The sequence below is a fragment of the Danio rerio genome, chromosome 8, assembly GCF_049306965.1.
Source record: "Danio rerio strain Tuebingen ecotype United States chromosome 8, GRCz12tu, whole genome shotgun sequence".
Taxonomy (NCBI): domain Eukaryota; kingdom Metazoa; phylum Chordata; class Actinopteri; order Cypriniformes; family Danionidae; genus Danio; species Danio rerio.
The window spans coordinates 13,321,220-13,347,516 of record NC_133183.1 but is presented as its reverse complement, the minus strand read 5'-3'; the positions used below and the strand labels follow the sequence as shown (position 1 = coordinate 13,347,516).

Below are 26,297 nucleotides of genomic sequence, written 5' to 3'. Positions count from 1 at the left end.
ATAAATAAAATAATTAATAAATAAAATAACGGGTTGGCCTAGTAACCTAATGGTTTATGATGGTTTGCAATATCACGAAAAAAACACACTTATGATAGCCTAAGATAAATATTTGTTTTTAAATTTAAAATGATGTTTGTAATTAGCATTTATCGTCAAAATAACTTTATTTTAGTTAGAATAAATTGCTGACTTTTTAACATAAACTTAATCCACTCATATTTCGCCATTGCCACAAAAGTTATTTTCTAGACATTTTTTGCATTTAATGTATAGAAAAGATTTTTTTTAAAGCGAAAAAAAAAACACTAATCTGTACATTTGTTCGTTTCTCTCGTAAACACAGTGAAACTATTGTCAAATGTTAGAAATCATACTTGATTAATGTATTTTTAAAGCATATGCTTAATTTTTTTTGTAAAATGTGAAACTTAAGACCAAATAACCTCAAACCTGAAATATTGTAAACAACACTTGCCAAGAGCGGCGACTTTTCTTTTGGCGATATATCCGACTTTTATTTTGAAATATTATTGTTTCCTGCAGTTCAAAAAATCTTTTCTCCGTCACTGTGCTGTGTTTTCCGCTGCGCTGCGTATCGATTACTTACCAGAATTGTGCTTTCAGACTCAAAGATTTTGAAGATGAATGTGATCGATCATGTGCGGGATATGGCAGCGGCCGGACTGCACTCTAATGTCCGGATCATCAGTAGTTTACTCCTGACCATGAGCACCAACAACCCGTGAGTGCGTCACTATATAAACACACCTGGAAGACTGACCAAATATTGGATATTACATGTGATGTGTTATTTATTAAAAACAGATATGTGACGTCATAATACAGTAAGCTTAAGTGAAGTAATGTAACGTTAGTGTAATTTAATAAGAGCAACAATACCGTCAGATATTTAGGTAAAGTTGGTCACATTCGTTCAGGGACAACTTGTAACACGCTCTCTATATTGTTTACTATGGTACTTTGATTATTAAGTCAGCAATGGTATGTAAACATGACTTCAAAACAACAATACCACCATTTAATTGACTGTGAACAATGTTGTACTTTAATAGTCGCTCGCTGTTAATATGATTTTACTATTCGTAAATTGCAAAGAATCCTTTTCGGAAAGTATATTATTAAGGAGGAAGTCAGAATGTGCGAATATAAAACCAAATTTACCCCAGTGTCCACAATTCACTATGGTATTAACCATTGTTTTTCCAAAAGTGCTAGTTATTTTTTTTATTAACGTTAGCTATCATAGTTTTTGGGTATCTCCTTTAGGTAAGGCAAGTTTATTTCAATCACCAGGGTAATTCAAAGTGCTTTACATAAACAAGAATAAAAGAATCAAGAAAATAAAAAATAAACTAATTAAAAATGATTAAAAACATAATAAAATGTTTTATTTTTCAGCATTCTTTCAACATTCATTTTGTGGACATTCATATTGTGAATATTTCTACAGTATATCATGTGTGTATATCAATTTTAAAGTCATAATTATGATAGCGTTTACTATTTTGGCAAAACATTGTTATTGTTTGTTTGTGTGTATGTTTGGATATGTTTATTAACTGAACACCCAAGGTTTATTTTACTTTTCTCTTAAAGGTGTTAACATATTGTATTTTACTGTGCAAATTGTAATAATTAAAGCGTCTGCACTATTGTGGCATAACATGACATTATTATTATTATGTTTAGGTATTTCTGATTAGGCATGGGCCAGTATAAGATTCTGACGGTATGATAACCTTGGTTAAAAATATCATGGTTTCACGATATTGGGATTGCTGCCCTAAAATAACTTCTTTTTAAATGTCTCGGTATAAAAGAAACATTTTTTTCTACTTTGCACACAATATATATTATTTTGAGAAATATTTTAAATATTTTGGAGCAGTAAACATGTCAGGCTAAATAAGAACCATCGTTATACAATGACTTGCCTAATTACCCTAACCTGCCTAGTTAACCTAATTAACCTAGTTAAGCCTTTAAATGTCACTTTAGGCTGTATAGAATTGTCTTAAAAAATATCTAGTCAAATATTATTAACTGTCATCATGACGAGATAAATAAATCAGTTATTAGAGATGAGTTATTAAAACTATTATGTTTAGAAATGTGCTGAAAAAAGCTTCTCTCCGTTAAACAGAAATTGGAATAAAAAAAAAAAACATGGGGGCTAATAATTCCGACTTCAACTGTATATACAATTTTATTGTCTTAATCATGATAGTGACTGCTATTTTGGCAAAACATTATTGCTGTTTATTTGTTTGTTTGTATGTTTGGATTTGTTTATTAGTATTAACGCCCTGTGTTATATCAATATTTTTCTTGAAGGTGTTAATATATTGTATTTTACTGTGCAAATTGTAATAATTATAGCGCCTGCACTATTTTGGCAGAACATAACACTATTAATATGTTTAGGTATTTCTGATTAGGCATGGGCCGGTATAAGATTCTGACGGTATGATAACCTTGGTTAAAAATATCATGGTTTCACGATATTGGGATTGCTGCCCTAAAATAACTTCTTTTTAAATGTCTCGGTATAAAAGAAACATTTTTTTCTACTTTGCACACAATATATATTATTTTGAGAAATATTTTAAATATTTTGGAGCAGTAAACATGTCAGGCTAAATAAGAACTAAATAACTTCTTCTGCCTTCATTTGTTTAAAAAACACAGATTTCCGTACAATTTAATACAGCATGTTAGGACATTTTTTTCTGCTGGAGATACTGTTGTCCTAATAAAAAAAATAAAAAAACGTAAATAAAAAAATCTTACACAATCTTAGAAACTGTGTAGCAGAAAATTTTGGTGGTTTTAAAACCTTGACTTTTCCAAACCACGGTATATCTTGAAAACGGTTATCTTCCCATGTCTATTTCTGATTAGATTTGTTAATTAAACTCCCAAAGTGTCCCAAAGTTATATTTCTCCTCATGGATATTTCTTACTTGTACATATATACACATATTTAATGTCTTAATTAATATCCGTAGGGATTCTCTATTGAGGTAAAACTAAAACATTACTTGTTTTTGTATTTTTGGATCAGTTTATTATTTTAAAACCCGGTTCCCCATTGAGAAGTCAGATGTGTTGACATTTAGGTTCACCCCAAAATGTACATTTTTAGTAGGACATTAAAAAAGAAAATTTATTCATTCATTCATTTTCCTTCAGTTTAGTCCCTTTATTCGTCAGGGGTCGCCACATAAAGGCATAAGTTAGCTTTTTTTCTAAATCAATCATTGTTTTGAATGAATCGTTTGAGTCAACGGTTCACTGATCTATTCATAAAGACAGGAATTTCCTTAAGAATATGTTTAAATATGTCTCTTCACGAATATATACACACTATATCATGTATATATACAGTTAAAGTCAGAATTATTAGCCCCCCTTTTGCATTTTTTCTTTTCTTTTTTTTTTTTTTAATATTTCCCAAATTATGTTTAACAGAGCAAGGGCAATTTCACAGTATGTCTGGTAATATTTTTCTTCTAGAGAAAGTCTTATTTGTTTTATTTCAGCTAGAATAAAAGCAGTTTTTATTTTTTTTAAGTCATTCTAAGGTCAAAATTATTAGCCCCTTTAAGCTATTTTTTTTTTCAATAGTCTACAGAACAAACCATCGTCATACAATAACTTGCCTAATTACCCTAACCTGCCTAGTTAAAATAATTAACCTAGTTAAGCCTTTAAATGTAACTTTAGGCCAGGCATGTCCAAACTACAGCCCGCGGGCCATCTGCGGCCCGCAATCAGTTTTGTGGCGGCCCGCGAGGCTTTTTATAAATACCAATAGAATCTGGCCCGCTATACAAAAATGAACGTAATTCAAAAAATAACCACCGGGTGTCGCTATTACATGCATTCAATTAAGCAGCAGTTCTTGTTATGATCTATCTATCTGTCTGCCTGTCTGTCTGCCTGTCTGTCTGTCGGTATGTCTGTCTATCTATCTATCTATCTATCTATCTATCTATCTATCTATCTATCTATCTATCTATCTATCTATCTATCTATCTATCTATCTATCTATCTATCTATCTATCTATCTATCTATCTATCTATCTATCTATCTATCTATCTGTCTATCTATCTATCTGTCTACACACAGTTGAAGTCTGAATTATTAGCCCCTCTTTGATTTATTTCTTCTTTTTTAAATATTTCCCAAATGATGTTTAACAGAGCAAGGACATTTTTACAGAATGTCTGTTAATATTTTTTTCTTTTGGAGAAAGACTTTTGTTTTATTTCAGCTAGAATAAAAAGCGGTTTAAATTTTTTTATGAACCATTTTAAGGTCAAAATTATTAGCCCCTTAAGTCTTCAGAACAAACCATTGTTATAAAATAACTTGCCTAATTACCTTAACTTGACTAGTTAACTTGATTAACCTAGTTAAGCCTTTAAATGTCCCTTTAAGCTGTATAGAAGTGTCTTAAAAATATCCAGTCAAATATTATTTACTGTCATCATGGCAAAGATAAAATAAATCAGTTATTAGAAATGAGTTACTAAAACTATTATGTTTAGAAATGTGTGGAAAAAAATCTTCTCTCCGTTAAACAGAAATTAAGGAAAAAATAAACGGGGGCTAATAATTTAGGGGGGCTAACAATTCTGACTTCAACTGTATTTATATATATATATATATATATATATATATATATATATATATATATATATATATATATATATATATATATATGCGTGTCTGTGTGATGTATGTAAAATTTGGCCCGCGACAACGTTTGTTTTTTTGCATCTGGCCCTCGGCCCAAAAAGTTTGGACACCCCTGCTTTAGGCTGTATAGAAGTGTCTTGAAAAATATCTAGTATAATATTATTTACTGTCATCATGACGAAGATAAATAAATCAGTTATTAGAGATGAGTTATTAAAACTATTATGTTTAGAAATGTGCTGAAAAAATCTTCTCTCCGTTAAACAGAAATTGGAGAAAAAAAAAACATGGGGGCTAATAATTCCGACTTCAACTGTATATACAATTTTATTGTCTCAACCATGATAGTGACTGCTATTTTGGCAAAACATCATTGTTGTTTTTTTTGTTTGTGTGTATGTTTGGATTTGTTTATTAGTATTAAGGCCCCATGTTATATTTACATTTTTCTTGAAGGTGTTAAAATATTGTATTTTACTGTGCAAATTGTAATAGTTATAGCGCCTGGACTATTTTGGCAGAACATAACATTATTAATATGTGTAGGTATTTCTAAGTAGATTTGTTAATTGAACTCTCTAAGTTTAAGTTATTTTTTTTTCCTCATGGATGTTTCCTAATTGTACGTATATTCACATTTTTAATGTCTTAAAGGGCTCTATGCACAGCTAGTTTTAAAGTCAATGATAAACATCCGGTGAAGGCTTATTATGACTATTTTCAATTTCACAAGGTTGTTTTCAAAGCATCCATGTTGTAATGCAATTAAAATACATTCAGTTAAATAGACTTAAGCATTCACTTTGTTGTTCAAGCGTAAAAAATAGATGAAAGACCATTGTAACCACTAGCGCCATCTGTAGCAACAGGCTAGCACAGAAATTACATTGAAAATACTGGCGTAAAATATCATATTTTAAAGACATGGCGGGGGAAATGGAATTTGATGCAGTGCTTCTTGTTCAATCTGAGACCCACTTCATATTGTATATCTAACAGGCAGTGAAGATCACTGATTTTTAGAGAAATCAGATCTTAAACGTCACAATTTGGTAATGGAAAGACCTTTCAACGGAAGACCTTGGGCTGCCTGGCTAAAAATTAAAAGTCCATGTGAATATATCCAAATTAATATCAGTAATGATTCTCTGTTTAGCTAAAACTAAAACATTTTTAGCAGGACATTAAAGAAGAAAATTCATTCATTCAATCATTTTCCAACAGCTTAGTCCCTTTATTAATCAGGGGTTATTTATCATCTTATCCAGCATATGTTTTACACAGCGGATGCCCTTCCAGCTGCAACCCAGTACTGTGAAACATCCATTAACATCATACTCATTTACTGTCATACACTATTTGGTTTATTCAATTCACCTGTAGCGCATGTCTTTGGACTGTGGGCGAAACCAGAGCACCCGGAGGAGACCCACGTGAACACAGGAGGAAGAACATGCAAACTCCACACATAAATGCCAACTGACCCAGCCGGGACTCGAACCAGCGACCACTAGTGCTAACCACTGATCCACAGTGTTGCCCTAAAGAAGAAAATAGAAATTACAATGAATTAATTGCATAATAGAATCAACACCCATGGCTTTTACATTGAGCTCTTATTAAGCCTAGTGATCAGTCTGTGCAGAAAAACTGAACATTATCTACAATTCTACTACCTTTAATTGGAAGCTTCCAGTTGTATATTGATGAATACATGTGTGCAAACTCATTTAACAGCTGAATGTTAACTAGTTATATCGTCCTCTTTTTCAGAGAGCTGTTCTCCCCGTCTCAGAAGTACCAGCTGCTGGTGTATCATGCTGATGCCATCTTCCATGATAAAGAGTACAGGAACGCGGCCTGCAAGTACAACATGGCTCTACAGCAGAAGAAGATGCTCAGCAAGACATCTAAAGTTCGTCCCTCCAGCACAGGCAGCACAACATCTGCGGTGCAGGCACAGGTCAGCTCCACAGACAAATGTTTTACAGCAAAACGAGGGGTAGAGGTAAGGGGAAGGGCTAAGGGGTAGAATTGGGATTGAGCCAAAGTCTGACCATTTACTGTGTTAGGAGTGGTGGTCCTTCTCTGCATTTGCGTTATGCAGTATTCGTAATCATTCCCCCTTTTACATTACACCATGTTCTAACAACCCACACTGTGACACTCGCTGTGCCGCTGTGATCTTTTCCATGTTATAAGGAGTTTTTATCCAAACCAACTGTGACAACGATGTGCGAAATTTCTGTTTTAGAAATGCTTTCTATTTTTGCAACTTCGCTGCTGAACAACAGCATAAACTACTATGACAATGATCACCTCTGGTCCTGATTATGTGCTTCTTTGAGTGTTAAATGTCTCCAATGTTTAAATAGCATTTAACATGACATTTTTTTCCGTACTATGGAAAGCATCAGCAGATAGTTCAGATCTTGAAAATAAAGTAACTAGCAAACTGCAGCCTATTAATAATATTAAAAAGGTTTAATATATAATAATTAGATTAAAAACCTTTATTAAATTCAAGTTTATTTGTATAGCGCTATTCGCAATAATTATTGTTTCAAAGCAACTTTACAAAAGATTATTAGTTACCATAACCTTATTAGTTACTAATAAATAAAAAATAAAAAGGTACTAATAACGTTAACTAATTAACTAGTAACTAATAGCTTTTAACTGTTATTTAAAAACAGTTAACCTGTAGTTATATAGTAAATAAGTGATGTCACTTATTTTATTAAAAAAATAAATTCAAAGGGGGGCTAATATCTCTGACTTTAACTGTGTGGTGTGTGTGTTGTGTGTGTGTTGTGTGTTATGTGTGTGTGTGAATTTTTTTACTAGAAGGTGCAATGAACTACAGTTCTTTTATGTAAATGACAATGGCAAAATACACTAAACTGTGACATATGATAGATTTAAACGTTACTGTACTTGTGGAAACTATCTCTGTATTCGATTATCATGGTGATGTTTGTAACGGCTGCATAATTTCTCATGCTCACATTTGTTGACATTTGACTTTCTGTTTTCATTAACTACAGAACTTGCCATCAGAGATTGAAGTGAAATACAAGATCGCAGAGTGTTACACTATTCTGAAGCTGGATAAAGATGCCATTTCTGTGCTGGATGGGATTCCTTCACGCCAGAGGACGCCAAAGGTCTGTTTATTTTCACATGCTGTACTTCTGTGTCTGAATCATTACTCCAGTTTTCAATGATCCTTTAAGAAGATTTTATTTTATTATTATTATTTGTATTATTGGTATTGTTGTTTGTTGTTATTATCATTATTATCATTATTATTATCTGTGATAAACTTTTGAGCTGCTTCCTATTTTTGTGAAACCTGTCATTATTTGTTAAATTATTCAAGAATGAATGAGTGAGTAAAACAAATAATTATTTTAAGAATCATAAAATGTTTCCACAAAAATATGAGGCAAGATATCTATTAACATTGATTATTAAAAATAAATCAGTATTAAGGATTGAGTACCTACCTACCAATAATTGTTAATAATAGAAATGCATAAAAGAATGATTTCTGAAAGATCATGCCAAGATTGGAAATCACAGGAAAATTTTTAACTTTAAATTGTTTATTTATTTAAATTTAAATTATTTATTAATTAAATGAATTATTATTCGTGATTATGATTTAATCTTTATTTTAAAAATTCTTTTAAAAGTTATTTAAAATTGCAATAATCTTTCTACATTTGTTAGGTTTTACTCTGTTTTAGGGCTAAATAAATGTCTTTTTTTTTGCAATATTTTGTTTTATTGCAATATGAGCAATTTCTCCATATGACTTGATTTGCTCTGTTTAAGGATTAATCATTTTAATTTGATTGGAATAATTTTTTTTATGATTTTTAAATATAATAAACAAATTGCAATATCGATGCTGAAATGATGTATTTGTGCAGCCCTAATACCAAACAAATGTATGGTAGTGTTTGTCTAAAAGTGACAAATGAAAATAGAAGACTGTCTGATAATTTGTTTGTGTTACAGATCAACATGATGCTGGCAAATCTGTACAGAAAGGCCGGTCAGGAGCGGTCAGCGGTTACGAGCTATAAGGAGGTGTTGAGACAGTGTCCTCTGGCTCTCGATGCCATCATTGGTCAGTAAGAATTTGACTTGGTGGTTTTTTTTGGTATTTAAAGGGATAGTTCACCCACACTGCAAAAATAGCTTTTCTGATGAGTTTTTGTCACATTTTGCTGTTCAATCTATCTAAAATCTAAAAAGGTTTAAATGGTCATGAAACTTCATGAAACCCCTCTGTCTTAACGGGGTGTTTTCTCGCCTCTTGTTTGAAAAATGTCAGGAAAGTGAGTCCAGCTTTGTTTAGGTGCAAGTGTCAAGTGGTGAAAGAGGCAGGGGCTTAAAAAAATAACCAATTTGCAAACCAACTATTTCTCATGCATTAATGCCCAGACATGCTCAAAACCCAATGACGTCCCTGTGTACTGCCTGGTACTGCCGGCCAATCACCACGCTGGAATCTAAGCAATGATCTTGTCGTCATCACTTAGCTTCAAATTTTCTTTTTAAATCGGAAGAACAAATTTGCTCTAAACAACACGAAAACAACCAACTTTCATTTTAAAGTGTGTTCACCTCAAAGTGTTTTAGCAACGTGTCACATATATGTCTGTCAACATGATAATCACGATTATTTTACTCAAAATGTTAATCACAATTAATAATAACGATTATTCCTTTGTGTATGTATGTATGTATGTATGTATGTATGTATGTATGTATGTGTGTATGTGTGTATGTGTGTTTGTGTGTTTGTGTGTGTGTGTGTATATACATATACACACACACACACACACACACACACACACACACACACAAATATATATATATATATATAGTATGGTATAATATACTGTATAATATAATACATATATATTCTTATTAAACTTCACAGCCAAAACTATAAAAAAAAACACAACTTGTAATAAAAGCGGGCGGGATTAGATACCAATACCTGTTATACAATTAATATTTTAATAGCTCTTGTCCAACTTCTGCATGCATTTTTTCACTCTCTACTCTGCCAGGAACTTCACCACTTGTAGAGCACCTTCAATAATAATCTAAACATTTGTTTAGAGATGGACGGCAAAATGTGTTTAAAAGAGTGGCTACATGTGGTGAAGAATAATGACAGAGCTAAGTGTAATTATTGTAATAAACTAATAAGGTATGAAGCAGAGTGTCGCGACCAACATGACAAAGCGTCTGCGGTTGGTTCACATGCTTCACAAACATCGATTTAAAAGATCGGGGTCTTGGGTTTATTGTGCGTCTCGCGGGTGCAACCAACAAGAGTTGTGCATTTTAGTTAGACTTTTTGAGCGTGATGAGCAGCTGTGTTCGTTTTTATTTATACCTTGAGATGAAATTAAACAGCGCATTCTCTCCAGCGGGATGCGCTGCTGAAGTGCACGAGAGATGGCTTTACACTCCGTCATTCATAATCTTAGCTGTTGTATTGGAAGCGAAAGAATATATAAAGTAAAATGTTGTTTTAACAGTCCCGATATGTTTAATCTTTTTCTTTTACAAAAGTCTGCCAAAAATATTGTCGTGTTTTCAGAAATAATGTCAGATTGAAGTGAGTTTTAAATCGAACAATAATCTGCCAGTTGTTGTTTTTTATATTTTTTGTTGGTATTTGAAGGAAGAGTTCACCCACGGAGAAAAAATGTAGTCCAAATATCTTAATATTCTTAAATCAATAAACATTTTCTAGACAAGTAAAAAATATTGTCTTTTATTCATAAGTTATACTCCAAAATGAAGTGTTTTTTTTTTTTCAAAATAAGCAAAACAATCTTCTGATGGAGTAAGCATAATAATCTTGTTTCAAGGCGAGAAAAGGTTTCTGGACAAGTAAAAAATATTGTCTTGTTTTTAGAAATAATGATAAAGTGAAGTGAGTTTTAAATCAAGCTAAATAATCTGCCAATTGTTTTAGAAGGAAGAGTTTATCCACACTGAAAGAAAAGTAGTCTAAATGACAAAAAAAAATCTTAAGTCATTAAACTTTAAATACAAGTAAAAATTATTGTCTTGTTTTCAGAAATAATGTCAGGTTGAAGTGAGTCTTAATTCAAACAACATAATCTGCCATTAGATTTTTTGTATGTTTTTTGTTGGTATTTGAAGGAAGAGTTCACTAACGGAGCAAAAAATGTAGTCCAAATATCTTAACATTCTTAGATCAAGAAAAATGTTGTCTTGCTTTCAAAAATAATACTTCTAAATGAAGTGTTTTTTTTCTGAAATAAGCAAAACAGTCTTCCAATAGGGTGAGCATAATAATCTTATTTCAAAGCGAAGATTGTTATTTTATTTGTATTTAAAATATTATATTTTTTACCCCAGAGGTGCTCAACCCTGTTCCTGGAGATCTACTCTCCGGCACAGTTCAGCTCCAACCCTGATCAAACACACCTGAACCAATTAATCAGGACCTGAACAGGACTTGATAATTACAGGCAGGTGTGTTTGATATGGGTTGCAACTGAAATCTGCAGGACGGTAGACCTCCAGGAACATGTCTTGGTTTAGCCCATTGTCCCAGAAAAAATCATTTAATTGATTTAAATTCATTTTGACATTATTTCTGAAAACAAGACAAAATTTTTTGGTTGTGTAGAAAATGCTTCTTGATTTAAGATTTATCTTTATATTTAAACTACGAACAGACTAAAGCATTTTCATTTAGTCATCCTCCCACTTGTTTCTTCCTTCTGTTGAAGACCCAGCCATTAGTGTCAATGGCTCATTTTTTGTTCAACACAAGAAAGAAACTCAAAAAAGCTTAGAACCACTTCATTGTTAGGAAATAACAAGCAATTGATGATTTTTGTGGTGAACAGTCTCCTTAATGCTGATTGTAAGGGCTGAATGAAAGCCTGTCCTTGTGTTGTGGTCTGCAGGTCTTCTGTCTCTGTCAGTGAAGGGAGCTGAAGTGGCCTCAATGACCATGGACGTGATTCAGAGTATCCCCAATCTGGACTGGCTCTCTGTCTGGATCAAAGCACATGCCTTCATTCATGGAGGAGACAATCAGAGAGCCATCAACACTATCTGGTGAGGATTTGTCTTATTTGTTTTATTTCTGCTAGAATAAACGCACTTTAAAAATTTTTTAAAACCATTTTAAGGTCGATATTATTAGTTCCCTTAAGCGATATATTTTTTCGATAGTCTACAGAACAAACCATTGCTATACAATAACTTGCCTAATTACCCTAACCTGCCTAGTAAACCCAATTAACCCAGTTAAGCCTTTAAAGGGCCATGAAACCCCCTCGTTTCAGCAGGGTGTTTTCACAGCTCTACTTTGGAAAAAGTCAGAAAAGTGGGCGTGTCCAGCTCTGTTTAGGGGGGAGTGTCGGAGGAAGAAAAGTGGGATGGTGTGGGAGTGTCTATTTGGGCGCGCGTGAGTTTCAGAGTCAAAATTGACACAAACACACAGGAGAAAGTGATGGTGTTTAACCTACATGGACATCTGTAGTCAAATTATTTGCCAAATTATTAAATGGTGAACTTTAACTGCAGTTTGGCTCTTTCATTCAGGGAATTCATTCATGCCCCTCACGACAAACGAGATATTTGATTCGAGGATCTGCTCTAAGCGTGTATTTTTCAAGCAATGTTTGATACCGCACGGCGAATGAGAGAAAAAAACCCTCCGCATTTCTCGGAAACTTAGATGCACACGGCAGGTAGCGTCAGAAAGCCGCGTGTGTTATTCCGGTCACTAAATGCGGTAAAAACCCTACACGAGGTTAAAGTTTGGTTGTGGTGCTAACATGTTTACACTCGGTCCAATAGTTTGTTAGATACGAACAAACTGAATAAACAAAAAGCACTGGTCGCTCACTTACCAAATCTGTAGAGACAGGACAATCAACAGCAACTAGAGCCGCGTCTTTATGAAGAGAATACTACAAGCTAATCCGGATCTCAGCGTTTGCAGATGAGAACAGCTCTCAGGTAAACAATGTTCCTCCTTAGACACGTAAGTTACTGTTGTCGAGCGGCGCGTACACTGTTAATCCACACGTGACTCTGAGCTCTCACAGAGAGAAAATGAAAACGAAACTTAACAGCAGCAAACTATAAAAGCAACACTTCACGCTTGTTTTGCCAACACAACGTGGCGTCTCTGCCGTCTAAACACTGTGACTAATGAATATTAATGAAGTTGCACAATAGAGCGCGCTGATTGGTTTGAACCAAGCCTTACTCATGCATTAATGCATCACACTGTAAGACATAATAAGACACACTCTGGCACAGACGCCCAGTCTGCACGCTGGAATACAGGCTATTATGTCATGACCGTGACGCAGCTTCAAAAATTCGTTTCAAACCGGAAGTACGAATTTGCTTGAAATAACGCAAAAACAACCAATTTACACTTTTTAGTGAAATATAGGTGTCCTAATAGTGTTTTTAGCAGTGTGGGACACATATACGACTGTCAACAGCTCAAAAAATGTGTTTTGGTGTTTCCTGACCCTTTAAATGTCACTTTAAGCTGAATACTAGTACCTTGAAAAAATATTTAGTCAAATATTATTTACTGTCATCATGGCAAAGACAAAATAAAGAAGTTTGAATATTAGAAATTAGTTATTGAAACGACAACATACAGGAGGGCTAATAATTCTGACTTCAACTGGATATTAAATATCTTCTATATCTCTTCAGCTCTTTAGAGAAGAAGTCTCTGTTAAGGGACAATGTTGATCTTCTAGTCACCCTGGCGGATGTGTATTTCCGAGCCGGAGACACCAAGAACTCCATCTTGAAGTTTGAGCAAGCTCAGATGCTGGACCCGTACCTCATCAAAGGTGCAGGACAATAACCAGTCGCCTAATAATGCTGATGTGCCGCATGATGTCTCATCTGAAATTAACTGATATTTGTAGGTATGGACGTATACGGCTATCTCATGGCCAGAGAGGGTCATCTGGAAGATGTGGAGGTTTTAGGAGGACGTCTGTTCAACATCTCTGACCAGCATGCTGAGCCCTGGGTCATATCCGGGTGAGTCTGACCTTTTAAGCATTGTGCACAGATAGACATATGATAATTTAGTGTGAAATGTCCGCTGGGTAAAACATATGCTGGATAAGTTGGTGGTTCATTCCGCTGTGGCGACCCCTGATGAATAAAGGGACTAAGCTGAAACGAAAATGAATGAATGAAATGCCCATCTCTACTTCTGATGTGTGTTGTTGTCCTCAGATGTCACAGTTTCTACAGTAAGCGTTACTCACGCGCTCTGTATCTGGGAGCTAAAGCCATCCAGCTGAACAGTAACAGTGTGCAGGCGCTGCTCCTGAAGGGGGTCGCGCTGAGGAACATGGGCCGCGTGCAGGAGGCCATCATTCACTTCAGAGAGGCCATGAGACTCGCACCCTGCAGACTCGACTGCTACGAAGGCAAGAACACTTCTGTTTAATGAGGAATGGTCATGATTAGCATTGTTTACTCCTGTTGTTAAAGGGACAGTTCACCCAAAAATGTTAATTCTGTCCATCATTTACTCATCCTTCACTCATTTCAAACCTGTTTGAGTTTCTTTCTTCACAAATGAAGATAATCTGAAGACTTCCATAGCACTTTTTGTGATTAGCGTTGTCACCTCACATCAAGAAGGTCAAGGGTTCGAGTTGGCTGGACCAGTTGGCATTTCTCTGTAGAGTTTGCGTGTGTTCCTTGTGTATTACGCCCTAAGTCTTGGGTAAATTAACATGGGCACAGTAAGTGGAAAAACAAATGTGTTGGGGTGGTGGATTTCTCAAACAAAACAAAAACCTCATTCAAAAGATCCCCTTCAGTCGACAACCAAACTTAGACACTCAGTTGAGAGTAATTGCATAGATTTATTATGGAAAAAAGTAGTACATTTAAATGAGTATCTCTTCAGGGTGGCCACAGGCCAAAATAACAAACTTTGCACTAAATTCCCTATAAATATTGAAAGAAAAATACAGAAAGCTTACCTTTCTCCCTAAACATAAACATCGTCAAAAGTAATCAAATAAATAGGCAGGCCACCCCTACAAGCTCAAACATCGGCCAGAGGGGTAAGGGAAATCCACGAACTCCACTCCCAGTAATAATAAATAAATAAATAATAATAATAAATAAATAAATAAACTTTTGTCGTAACGCTGTGTTTCCTCTGAGTTCTCTGGTTTCCCCCACAGTCCAAAGAAATGCGCTACATATGAATTGGATCAACTAAATTAGCTGTAGTATATGAGTGTGTATGTGTGAATGCAAGAGTGTATGGGTGTTTCCCAGTACTGGGTTGGAGCTGTAAGGGCATCCGTTGTGTTTAACATATGCCGTAATAGCTGGCAGTTCATTCCGCTGTGGCGACCCCTGATAAATAAGGGACTAAGTCGAAAAAGAATAAATGAATGCTTTTTCTGGAAGCTTTTTCCCATCATTCTTCAGAATATTTAGTTTTGTGTTTAACAGAAGAAAGAAATGTATAAAAGTTTATAACTACATGAGTGTGAGTAAATGGTATGGGTGCAATAGTTCTTCATAAAATACCAGTCCCATTGTTCTCCCAGAGTTCGGTGTGCCCTGTGATCTGCGTTTCAGAATATGTATTATTAATATTGGTTGGATGATAAAAACAACTGCAACAATGCAAAAAAAAAAATTGCCTTCATACGCTTCTGATTTGATTCACATGCATTCGCATACAAAGAACTGTCCAATCACCTCTTAGTATGTAAATCTGTTGTTTACATCAAGTTTCCTCACAGGTGAGACCAAAACACAGCACATTGATGTCACTGACTACATTTACAAGGACACCAATCATTAGATTTTAATCCAATTAAGACAATACTCTGATTAAGAGTTAACCATGTCAACAGCGATTTATTTATTTATTTTTTTTATTTATTTATTTATTTTTTTATTAATTTAATAAATTTTTTAAATAATTTAATCAGATTAAGGTCATAATCGAACTAAACAGAAATTGAATTGAGACGAGTGGAGTATGCCGATTTTAGATGCTTTATTGAAGTGCAGTACAGACATGTAAACACAGCAATCGAAGTATTACCGTCATGTAGGACTTTTCTCTGTGTTTTGCAACAGGATAGTCCACACACAAACACAAACACACAAACGCACACACACACACACACACACACACACACACACACACACACACACACACACACACACACACACACACTTCTGTTCGACACTCTTTGCACCTACCCAAGCAGTGCAGACCACGGACACCTGCATCGTGAAATGCTGAGTTTTTTTTCTTGTATTCAGCATGCCGTATGAACTTTCATTAAAACAACAGTCTTCCATAAGTTCATAGTTGCATCCAATATCTCGTTTGTCACGGAGGGGCATGCATGAAATGTTCATGAATGAAAGTGAAAGTGCCAAACTGTAGTTAAAGTCCACAAATTAAAAATCAAAAACCCGAAATTGCATGAAACTCTGGAGGAAATGCGGATAGTATGGTGACGCAATGACATGACATAAATAAAATAATAAAAAATATAAATAAATAAAATAAAGGGGAGGGGGTACAATACATACACACATACGTGTATATATACGTAGAAAAACTATATACACATTAGTGAATCAATCACCAAATAAATAATAACATCCTCAGGAAAAACAAGTACAGTTGAAGTCAGCCCCCCTTTGAATTTTTCCTTTTTTTAAAAATATTTCCTAAATTATGTTTAACAGAGCAAGGAAATTTTCACAGTATGTCTGATAATATTTTTTCTTCTGGAGAAAGTCTTACTTGTTTCAGTTCACCTAGAATAAAAGTAGTTTTTAATTTTTTAAAAACCCTTTTAGGGACAAAATTATTAGCCCCTTAAGCTATTTTTTTTCGATAGTCTACAGAAGAAACCATCATTATACAATAACTTGCCTAATTACCCTAACCTGCCTAGCTAACCTAATTAACCTAGTTAAGCCTTTAAATGTCACTTTAAGCTGTATAGAAGTGTCTTGAAAAATATCTAGTCAAATATTATTTACTGTCATCATGACAAAGATAAAATAAATCAGTTATTAGAGATGAGTTATTAAAACTATTATGTTTAGAAATGTGCTGAGAAGAATTACAGGGGGCTAATAATTCAGGGGGGCTAATAATGCTGACTTTAACTGTATATAGAATGTAGCATGGTAAGGCTCTTTACAGGCATGAAATTGTGCAGCAGTGAAAGATACACACAATGATAAATGCAATAAAGTTATAATAGACATAATTAAAACATATCGAATAATAATAATAACAATAATAGAATTGTCAGATTTTTGTCACCCAATACAGAGGTATATATATTTTTTTCTAAACATACCACCTACCATACCGCAGTAGTTTAAACCGTTGCACCCTCAGTAAACGCTGCAGTAGGACTGGGTGAACTGTCCCTTTAAGATGTGTTTTCTTCAAACAAGTGGATGATAAAAAAAGCAGAATTTGCTTTGAGCTTTTCCAGTTTTGATCACATGCAGATGCATTTGGCTGGATTGTTTTCACAGCATGGGGCTGTTTACACCCGGGCCCTGTACCATGAAGTTAAGTTTCAGTTTAGTTTTCAAAAATTCTGAGTTTTAGATACCATGATTGTAGCTCAGCTGCTGCATAATACACAAAAAAATAGATTTTGAAGAAAGCTAGAAACTAGTAACCATTGACTTTCATAGTATTTGTTTTTCCTATGGAAGTAAATAGTTACCAGTTTTCATCTTCAAACTATCTTCTTTTATATTTAACAGAAAGTATAAAAGTCACAAAGGTTTGAAATCACACGTGTGAGTAAATTTCAGATTTCTTGGGGTAAACTATCCCTTTAACACACACACACACACACACACACACACACACACACACACACACACACACACACACACACACACACACACACACACACACACACACACAAACCCCCTTCATCAGAAAACTGGACAGAAGAGATGGATCTTTTTGTGATTTGATTGATCACAACACATTTGAATATCAGCTGTAAACTGAAGGCTAAGCTGCATGTTTGAAGCTATAAATCGATTCTATTGTGTACTTTTCTTTTGAATGTGTGAACAACATTATTAGATTTTTCTTTTATTCCTGTTTCTAGGTCTGATCGACTGCTATCTAGCGTCTAATGGCATCCGTGAGGCGATGGGGATGGCCAACAATATTTATAAGACTCTGGGAGCAAACGCTCAGACTTTGACTATTCTGGCTACTGTGTGTCTGGAAGACCCCATGACCCAGGAGAAAGCCAAGACTCTGCTGGACAAAGCCCTCGCACAGCGGCCCGACTACATCAAAGCTGTGGTCAAGAAAGCAGAGCTGCTCAGTGAGTCTCAGATCTGCTTCTCTGTAGAGTAAATCAGAAACCGTGCACATCACGGTTATTATGGTTTTTAAATTCATTCATATTTTTTAGTTTTTTTCAGTTTTGAAAAAACTTTAACGATTATAATAATAATATTTGATGTATAAAGTTATTATATAATAAATGGTAATAGTAATCATATTTAATTAATTTTTTATGTAATTTAAAATTTATTATTATTTTATTTCTAATTATTTTTGTTTAATTATTAACATTTTGCGCATAATATATTATTTAGTTTTTTATATAATTATTATTTTTTGTTTTTGTTTTCAGTTCAATTTTTGGGTACTTTTTTATTTTAATAATAGTAATAATATTTGATGGATCCACTTATCATATTTTTATCAAATTATATTCATAATCATGTATTTATTATTTACTTTTGGATTTATTTTTCAGTTGATTATTTTTCTATTTCTTATTCATAACTATAAATTGATTATGTTCTGTTTAATTATTAACATTTTGCACACAATATATTATTTAGTTCTTTTTTTTCATTTAACTGTTTTTTTAATTTAGTTTTTATCAGTTTTGTAGTTTTCAGTGTAATTTTCTGATTTTTTAAGTTTAACAATAGTAATAATGTTTGGCATATCAACTTATCATATCTTGAATAAATGCATGATTATGAATACAATTTATTAATTTACTTTTTGATGTATTTTACAGTTGATTATTTTTTTATTTCTTATAACTATTAATTGATTCTTTTTCTGTTTGATTAATATTTTTATTTTATTGTTGTTATTAATAGCAGCAGTAGTAATATATTTAATTATTTGTATTATAATTTATTTAATAATGCGTTTTTTATGTTATTATCGTGAATATTATTTTAAAATTTGAATTGACTTTTTTGTTATTGTATATATTTCTTCTATTTCTTTTACATCTAAATTTTTTCTCAATTAAAAATTTATGTATTTTAATTTTTTTATAATTTAATCAAAATATTTTTAATAATTAACTATTGGTATTATTTTTAATTTTTTTAATAATTTGTCAATTCCTCATAGTTGTGATAATTTTCTGCATTATTTAATTAGTATTTATTTTTAGTTTTGTTAGTTTTATATATATATATATATATATATGTATATTAAGGGTGGAGCCGAACCCGAATACGGTATTCGGAAAGGCACGAATAGCGTGTTTTTACGAATACTTGATTCGAACAAATACTTGAAAAATTATTTGTATTCGGGAGCAAGAAAAACACTGTATCAAAAAGCTGCGTTTCCTCATGAGACCACAGTGCATGCCTGAGTGAGAGAGAGAGAGAGAGAGAGAGAGAGAGAGAGAGAGAGAGAGAGAGAGAGAGAGAGAGAGAGAGAGAGAGAAAGACACACGCTCAGTGCAAAACGCGCCAAAGCCCGAAACTGAAAGCGAGACGTGACTTTTAAGGGGCTGTTTCATATGGATTTATTAATCATTCTTACTGTTCAGTGATCGCAAACTGCCGTAGTTTATTAAAGACGCAAACCCCTTACTGCACGTCAGCTGCGCGCCTTCAGCAGACCTCCTCATTCCTGCAGCACGAGAGCTTTATGATTGTTTATGCGCGCCAAAAGTGGCGGATCTGTCCGGTTAAATATCTGACTGCGTGTCCCCGCATCCCTAAGGACTGTTTGGCGAAATATTTGACTGCATGTCACTGCATAACAAACGACTGAAACGATATAACTAGAGAAATCTCCACTGTGCCACTGTGCGTATGGCAAGCCGTCTTAGCATTTAAACCTTGTTCAGACTATCCATAAATATATTTAGAGATATCTCTAATTATATTTTGACTTGTCATAATTATAATTCAGATTGGAAATATCTGCAAATATATTATGACTGACTAGTCATATTCCTCCATGGACATTCATTGAAAAATATTTGCAGATATCTCTAAATAAACAAACAAACAAACTTTGTGTCTTTTTTTGTGGCTGGCAGATGATAATAGCAGGGCTGTATCTTTTAGTATTATATAGAATACTTTTGTTCTGCCAGATCTCCCAGGCAGGGTTTATTTAGATTTATTTAGTTAATTTTAGTTTTAGGAATTCTGTCCATTGGAAAAAAGTTCTTTCAGAAGAGGAACAGTTTTTTGAAGTATTATTTGTTTTTATTCTGTCTATTCAGTGTCCTTCAACAAGAACAGTGGTGGTGGGGTTCATAATATTCACAATGGTATTTTATGAGTTGTTGGTTTAACCATGGATGAGATAATGGCTTCTATGTTATTTTCTTTTCAATGACATTTCTTATCACATGTTCAAAAACAACAGCCAATATTGCATATCTATAATTTATATAATGAGTATAATTAAACAATACTTTCAATATAACGTAAATTAGTAGTGTAATAGAAAAAATATATTTTTTGCGCCATTTTGAATTTTACTCGAATACAAATACAAATACTTTTCCCCTCTCAACAAATACAAATACCGGCTGCTCCGCACATCCCTAATGTATATATATATATATATATATATATATATATATATATATATATATATATATATATATATATATATATATATATATATATATATATATATATATAGCATTATACTATTATTGTCTCTTTATACTTTATTATCTTTTTATGTAATATTGAATCATAATAAAGTATTTTTTAACATCAAATCAATTTCTCTCACAGGTCGAGAACAGAAGTATGAGGAAGGAATTGCTCTTCTGCGAAACACGTTAGCCAATCAGAGCGACTGTGTGCTGCACAGAATGCTGGGAGATTTTCTGGTTGCTGTTAATGACTATCAGGAAGCGATGGACCAGTACAGTATAGCACTGAGGTAAATGGCAGACTCTATGTCCAATGCACTTTTTTGAAGCAAGTCCCAAGCTAAACATGAGTATCTCCATACAAAGTATCTTCTTTACCATTTCTATCCATTGGATCCTGGAAGGAACAACTTAAAACCATTAACAAGTTACAGCTTTTCTGCTACTTGCTAACAGTATTTGTGTAAAGGTGACTTATTTATGCCCCTTTTTACAAGATGTAAAATACGTCTCTGATGCCCCTAGAGCAGGGATGGGCAAACTTGATCCTCGAAGGCCGGTGTCCCTGCAGAGTTTTGTTCCAGCACTAGTCAAACACACTTGAACAAACTAATCAATGTCTTCAAGATCACTAGAAATCTTTAAGCAGGTGTGTTTGATTAGAGTTGGAGCTAAACTGTGCAGGGCACCAGCCCTCCAGGACAGAGTTTGCCCACCCCTGCCCTAGAGTGTGTATGTGAAGTTTTGTAGTGGTTTTCTTGGTTTTTCTCTTACTAAATCAAACTCAGTCTGGAGGTTATGAATAACAGAAGAATATACTTTATTGTCGACAACAAAGGAGAACTTTCAGGAGACCCCCAGTAGCATCTCTGTCTGAAAAATTCTGTCTCACTCAAATTATAGCCTGTTTAAATAGTCTTCTACACCAGTTTTTTTCTTTGTTCTCCATATGTTACACAAGATCCCTCCTACTTTAACCCTTGACCCCAACCTGGTAACTATATATCTTATCCATCTATACGTCTCTGTTTACACATGTGTTGCTCTATTCTTATCCATTTCCTGAGACACCTTAGTTGATTACTCAGGCTTTCTCCCGCTCTCTTCTCATCCACTTCTCGTGACCCTTAGTGGTTTCCTCAGGCCCTTTCCCCTTACATAACACTTTAATGGTTTTAATGGTAGGCAAATCTACAAGCAGATTATACACATATAATTTGAATATATAGATTAACTTCACACTTTAAAGAGTATAAAATTCACTTCAGTTTCCGCTCATAATACCCCACAGATCATGTTTTATAACTCTTTGAAACTGACCCTTTCAGGCTTGATCCTAGTGAGATTGCGCTCTTTTCAAAAGAGGGTGGAGCTTCGAACGCTCATGAGTCAGCATATAGATAGATTCACAAACAAGACCAACGTCCTATGCTCATGAGGGAGAGATGGTAATTAATGCATGGAGCTTTCCCCCTCTGATGAAGTCGTGTACAAAGGGAAAATGTCAATCAAAGTGTTCCTGCAGATTTTTTTTTTATCAAGTGTGATTATAAAAAACAGAATGAATGCATTTTTACCATTAGAAGCTGCCTGGTTATATTCACACACTGTTGCCACACAACTGTGTTTAAAGCCCTTATAAAAGTCATTTTTGCATAATAGGTCCCAAGGATTTATCATTGGCTAAACATTTTCAGGGAGTCTCATTAATGAGCAGAACTTCCAACGCAAAAAGTTGTGATTGTGAAAAACAAACCTGACAGGAAAATATGCGCAGCTAAACTCAAAGTAAACATTTTTACCTTCAATATTGACTCAGCTGAACCACTATAAATCATTGTATGAGCCATTAGAAATGTTTTGAATAAATCTTCTCTCCGTTAACAAATTAGGGAAAAATTAAACAGGGCGGCTAATAATTCAGGGAGGGCTAGTGTGTGTGTGTGTGTGTGTGTGTGTGTGCGTGCGTGCGTGCGTGCGTGCGTGCGTGCGTGCGTGCGTGCGTGCGTATATATATATATATATATATATATATATATATATATATATATATATATATATATATATATATTTTTTTTTTTTTTTTAAACTGAGCCTTGCTTGAGGTTTTAACTGGTAAATGAGACCCCCCAAAAAGTCATTTGAAATAATGCTAGTATTAATATGTTCCTCTGCTAATGAAAATGCTATTAAACGGATAGTTCAGTTCAATTCAAGTTTATTTGTATAGCCATTTTTACAATAATTATTGTTTCAAAGCCGCTTTACTAAAGGTGTTTTCTAAAGCTCATCTACAAACTAAACACTACAGTTCACCTAAAAACTAAAAAAGAAAATTGACTCAAGTGCTTCAAAACTTGAATGAATTTGTTTCTTCTACACAACACCAGATATTCTGAAGAACCATTGAAAAAGCAGCATCAATAATAGGATGTTTTTTTTCCAACATTCTTGAGTTCCTGTTCATTTGTGTTCAACAGAAGAAACAGAGCGACAGTGCAGGATGAGTTGATGATTTTCAGTTTTGTGCTGAACTCTCCTCTTCAATTATATCTTTAATGCATTGTTTCTGTATCAGAGGCCAGCTAGCCAAGTGCTAGACAGACACTAGAGGCCATGGTCTTTAGCCTCCTTGTTAGAGCAACTGACTCCCATGCAAAGTATCACCGGTTTGATCCCAGCTCAGGGTGGGATGGGTGCAGTAGAACCTGTGGGTTACACGTGGGGGCTCGTCCGGGATGGGAGTGAGTGTTACGAAGGCCAGGTAGCGAAGTGCTATGCAGGTAAACTTCACTCCTCTGACCTCAAAAGCTGTTCAGCCATAGACGCTGGAGGCCATGCTCTTTAGCCTCCTGGTTAGAGCAACGACTCATGCCAGTTTGATTCCAGCTCAGAGCTGGCTGGGTGCAGTAGAACCGGTGGTTTAATTTCAGAGTAATAAAATCCCACATGTTGAGCTCTCTATAATATAAAGATGACGGTGTGCTTCTGTTCCTCGTCCACAGCCTGGACCCCAATGACCAGAAGTCACTAGAGGGGATGCAGAAGATGGAGAAAGAGGAGAGTCCCACAGACGCCACGGTGGAGCTGGACGGAGACGACATGGAGGGCAGCGGCGAGGAAGGAGATCTGGAGGGCAGCGACAGCGAGGCGGCGCAGTGGGCAGATCAGGAGCAGTGGTTCGGCATGCAGTGACCACCACGACTCAAATGTGTTCTGAAACACATCACGCTCACTGCTGCCCTCTACTGGACATTGATGGATCGCTTTGATTTGGTATTTGGTTTGGTCTCCAGTTTTGTCATAAAAAGGGTGATATTGTACAGCAGAGAGTTCTTGAGCTGGCTAATAATAAGCTGTACCTCGAGGATGATGTCGATTGGATTTTTGGACTAAAAAAATATAAAGAATTTACTACTAATTATTTGGTCATTTAGTCTCCAGTTTTGTCATACAGGAGATTAAAAAAAAACAAGCTAATATAGTACAACTGAGAGCTCTTGAGTTCAGAGATGAGCAGACCAACAATAAACTGTCCATTTAAACATATAAAGGATTTACTCCATTATAGTTTCTAATGCTTTATGAACATCATGAGCTTCACTTTTGCAGCTTTTTTGTTTTTCATTGTGTCAGTTCTGTTATTCTGCTGCTCTTTTGAGCTTTGGTTCACTCTATTGAAAAAGATGATTGTTTAAAGTTACTCTTTACATCACAGAGTGCTAATGCTGTGTGTTTTTGTTGGATATGATGAACGTTAGGAGATTTAAGCAGTTTTTCACCACAAAATCAAAAAGGAAATTAAGTTTTTGCCCCCACGTGATTTTTAACAGTTTGTCCTACATTGTTTTTCTATAAAGGCGATCAAGTGTTGTTGTTTTTTGTTTGTTTGTTTGTTTTTTTTTATGGAAAAAAGCATACTTTAATATAGTTTTATTTGTTCGTTTTTGTCATATCGAGTCATATTTCAAGCCATATATATATATATATATATATATATATATATATGTAATATACACTTTGTAAAAAATGTTCAGTTTATGGATTTTTGTGGCGAGTACATATAAAAATTTCACCCCAAAATCAAAGAAAATTTTTGTTTTTTTGGGAATTGTACTTAAAAAGGTACAATAAAAATAGTACTAAAGAGATGGCTTAGTGTTGGGACAATTGAGTGGATTGAACATAAATTAAGCCCCCCCCCCCCCCCCACCCACCAAAAAAAAAAAAAAAAAAATTTTCCTCATTTTAAATTAGTTGAAAAACGGCACACCTTTTGTTTTTGGAACAAAAAAAAAGCTTTTTCTTTCACTCGAGTACTTTTTTTGGGTCTGTATTGGTACTTTTACTCTTGTTGAGTTGGAGCGGCTGAATGTTAGGAAATTTCTTCAAGTTGTATTGAACCATAAAATCGGAAAGAAATTTTTGTTAAATGTTTTTGCCCCCTCACATTGACAGTTTGACAGTTAAACCCTCTTTATTTTAAAATATTATATTTTCATACATACCATGTACACCCCACCTTTTTATGAATTTTGTGGTGATGAAAGGTAATATTTCACCCCAAAATTAAAGAAAAAAAATGAAGCCATTAACTGTCAAATATTTTTTGACCATTTTATCATCCTTTTATGTAATGCAGTTTGTTCCTGATGTTCATTAAGCTTATCGCTGCATTAAGAGTTTATTTTTCTGCTTTAATAAGAGATTTATCCCAATGCAAAGTTTTTAAGTTCATTTTCTTTTTGTTCTGTGGTGAATCTAGCTCTGTGAAATTTGCCCACGCTCATATAAATTGAAATGTCTGTAAGCTTATTTTATTTTCTGCTGCTTTTTGTATTATTTGAATGTTTCTATATTGTGTAAATAGGACTATTTTTTAAATGTTTTTGCAATTAAAATCATGAACACACTCGTATGCTTTCCATCTTATGAATATCATTTACTAACCCGCAAAAAAGACAGCAATACGACCATGTAATATCTTTTTATTAATGAACCACAATTGATTGTGATAATTACAACACTGATCTGGCAGCTCCGGCTGTAAAAGACGGCCTGTTTCTCAATGTCTCTCACACACACAAACACACACCTGAAATGAGCCTCGGCTTTAAAACATATTGCACATCCCTGCGCAAAACAGCAACATAAACTATCAGGTTTTTTTTTGGTTAATTTACATATTTCACAAAAGGTTCAATATTTTTTTCAAATTAAATAGTTCCTATACAAAAGTTTAACATTAGGGGGGACATGCATCATCAAATCTGCTTTAATGTCACATTTCAAGAGTATTTCCAAATTTCAATGTTCAGCTTTATTTGTCGCTCCTAATGTTTGAGCTTCTTCTAAACTAACGATGCAAATTATTCAGGTTTTTTTTGTTTGGACATGCAGGCCTAGACTGATGTGTGGAGCTGCTTGAAACAACATACATGCACTAAAGTCAAGAAAAGCTTCTGCATGGAATACAGAGAGTAGATGGGCTTAATCCTCTGGAGCTGAAGAGAGAGAGAGAGAGAAAATAAGACACGGTTGAACTCAGAAATACAGATAATGTA

The 26,297-nt window shown here is 34.2% G+C and overlaps 2 protein-coding genes across 4 annotated transcripts in view; one reads left to right on the top strand and one right to left on the bottom strand.

The window, feature by feature from the left end:
• Positions 1–644: 644 nt before the first annotated feature.
• anapc7 (anaphase promoting complex subunit 7) lies at positions 645–24,606 on the top strand. 2 transcript variants are annotated; one of them, NM_001113585.1, is made up of 11 exons: positions 645–745; positions 6,503–6,692; positions 7,777–7,896; positions 8,756–8,867; positions 11,707–11,860; positions 13,490–13,632; positions 13,711–13,828; positions 14,030–14,226; positions 17,944–18,168; positions 20,873–21,023; positions 23,739–23,928. In NM_001113585.1, exons 1-11 carry the CDS (start codon positions 645–647, stop codon positions 23,926–23,928), a joined length of 1,701 nt encoding a protein of 566 aa, NP_001107057.1. The 2 variants fall into 2 exon arrangements, with proteins under 2 accessions (NP_001107057.1, XP_073765656.1); XM_073909555.1 differs by having other exon boundaries at positions 731–1,005; positions 23,739–24,606.
• A 1,098-nt stretch (positions 24,607–25,704) lies between these two features.
• Positions 25,705–26,297, bottom strand: part of atp2a2a (ATPase sarcoplasmic/endoplasmic reticulum Ca2+ transporting 2a) — a 57,747-nt gene continuing 57,154 nt past the window's right edge. The window contains exon 22 of one of the 2 annotated variants that reach the window (XM_021478220.2): positions 25,705–26,237. In XM_021478220.2, the coding sequence (XP_021333895.1) occupies positions 26,224–26,237 (14 nt within the window). In that variant the 3' untranslated portion in view covers positions 25,705–26,223. 2 annotated transcript variants of the gene reach the window in all.

What these genes read in the sequence shown, in the direction of transcription:
- anapc7 (NM_001113585.1), top strand. Translation starts at nt 645, where the DNA reads ATGAATGTGATCGATCATGTGCGGGATATGGCAGCGGCCGGACTGCAC. An exon ending in ACCATGAGCACCAACAACCC is followed by an intron (nt 746 to 6,502) that starts GTGAGTGCGTCA and finishes CCTCTTTTTCAG; the next exon opens with AGAGCTGTTCTCCCCGTCTC. An exon ending in GAGCCCTGGGTCATATCCGG is followed by an intron (nt 13,829 to 14,029) that starts GTGAGTCTGACC and finishes TGTTGTCCTCAG; the next exon opens with ATGTCACAGTTTCTACAGTA.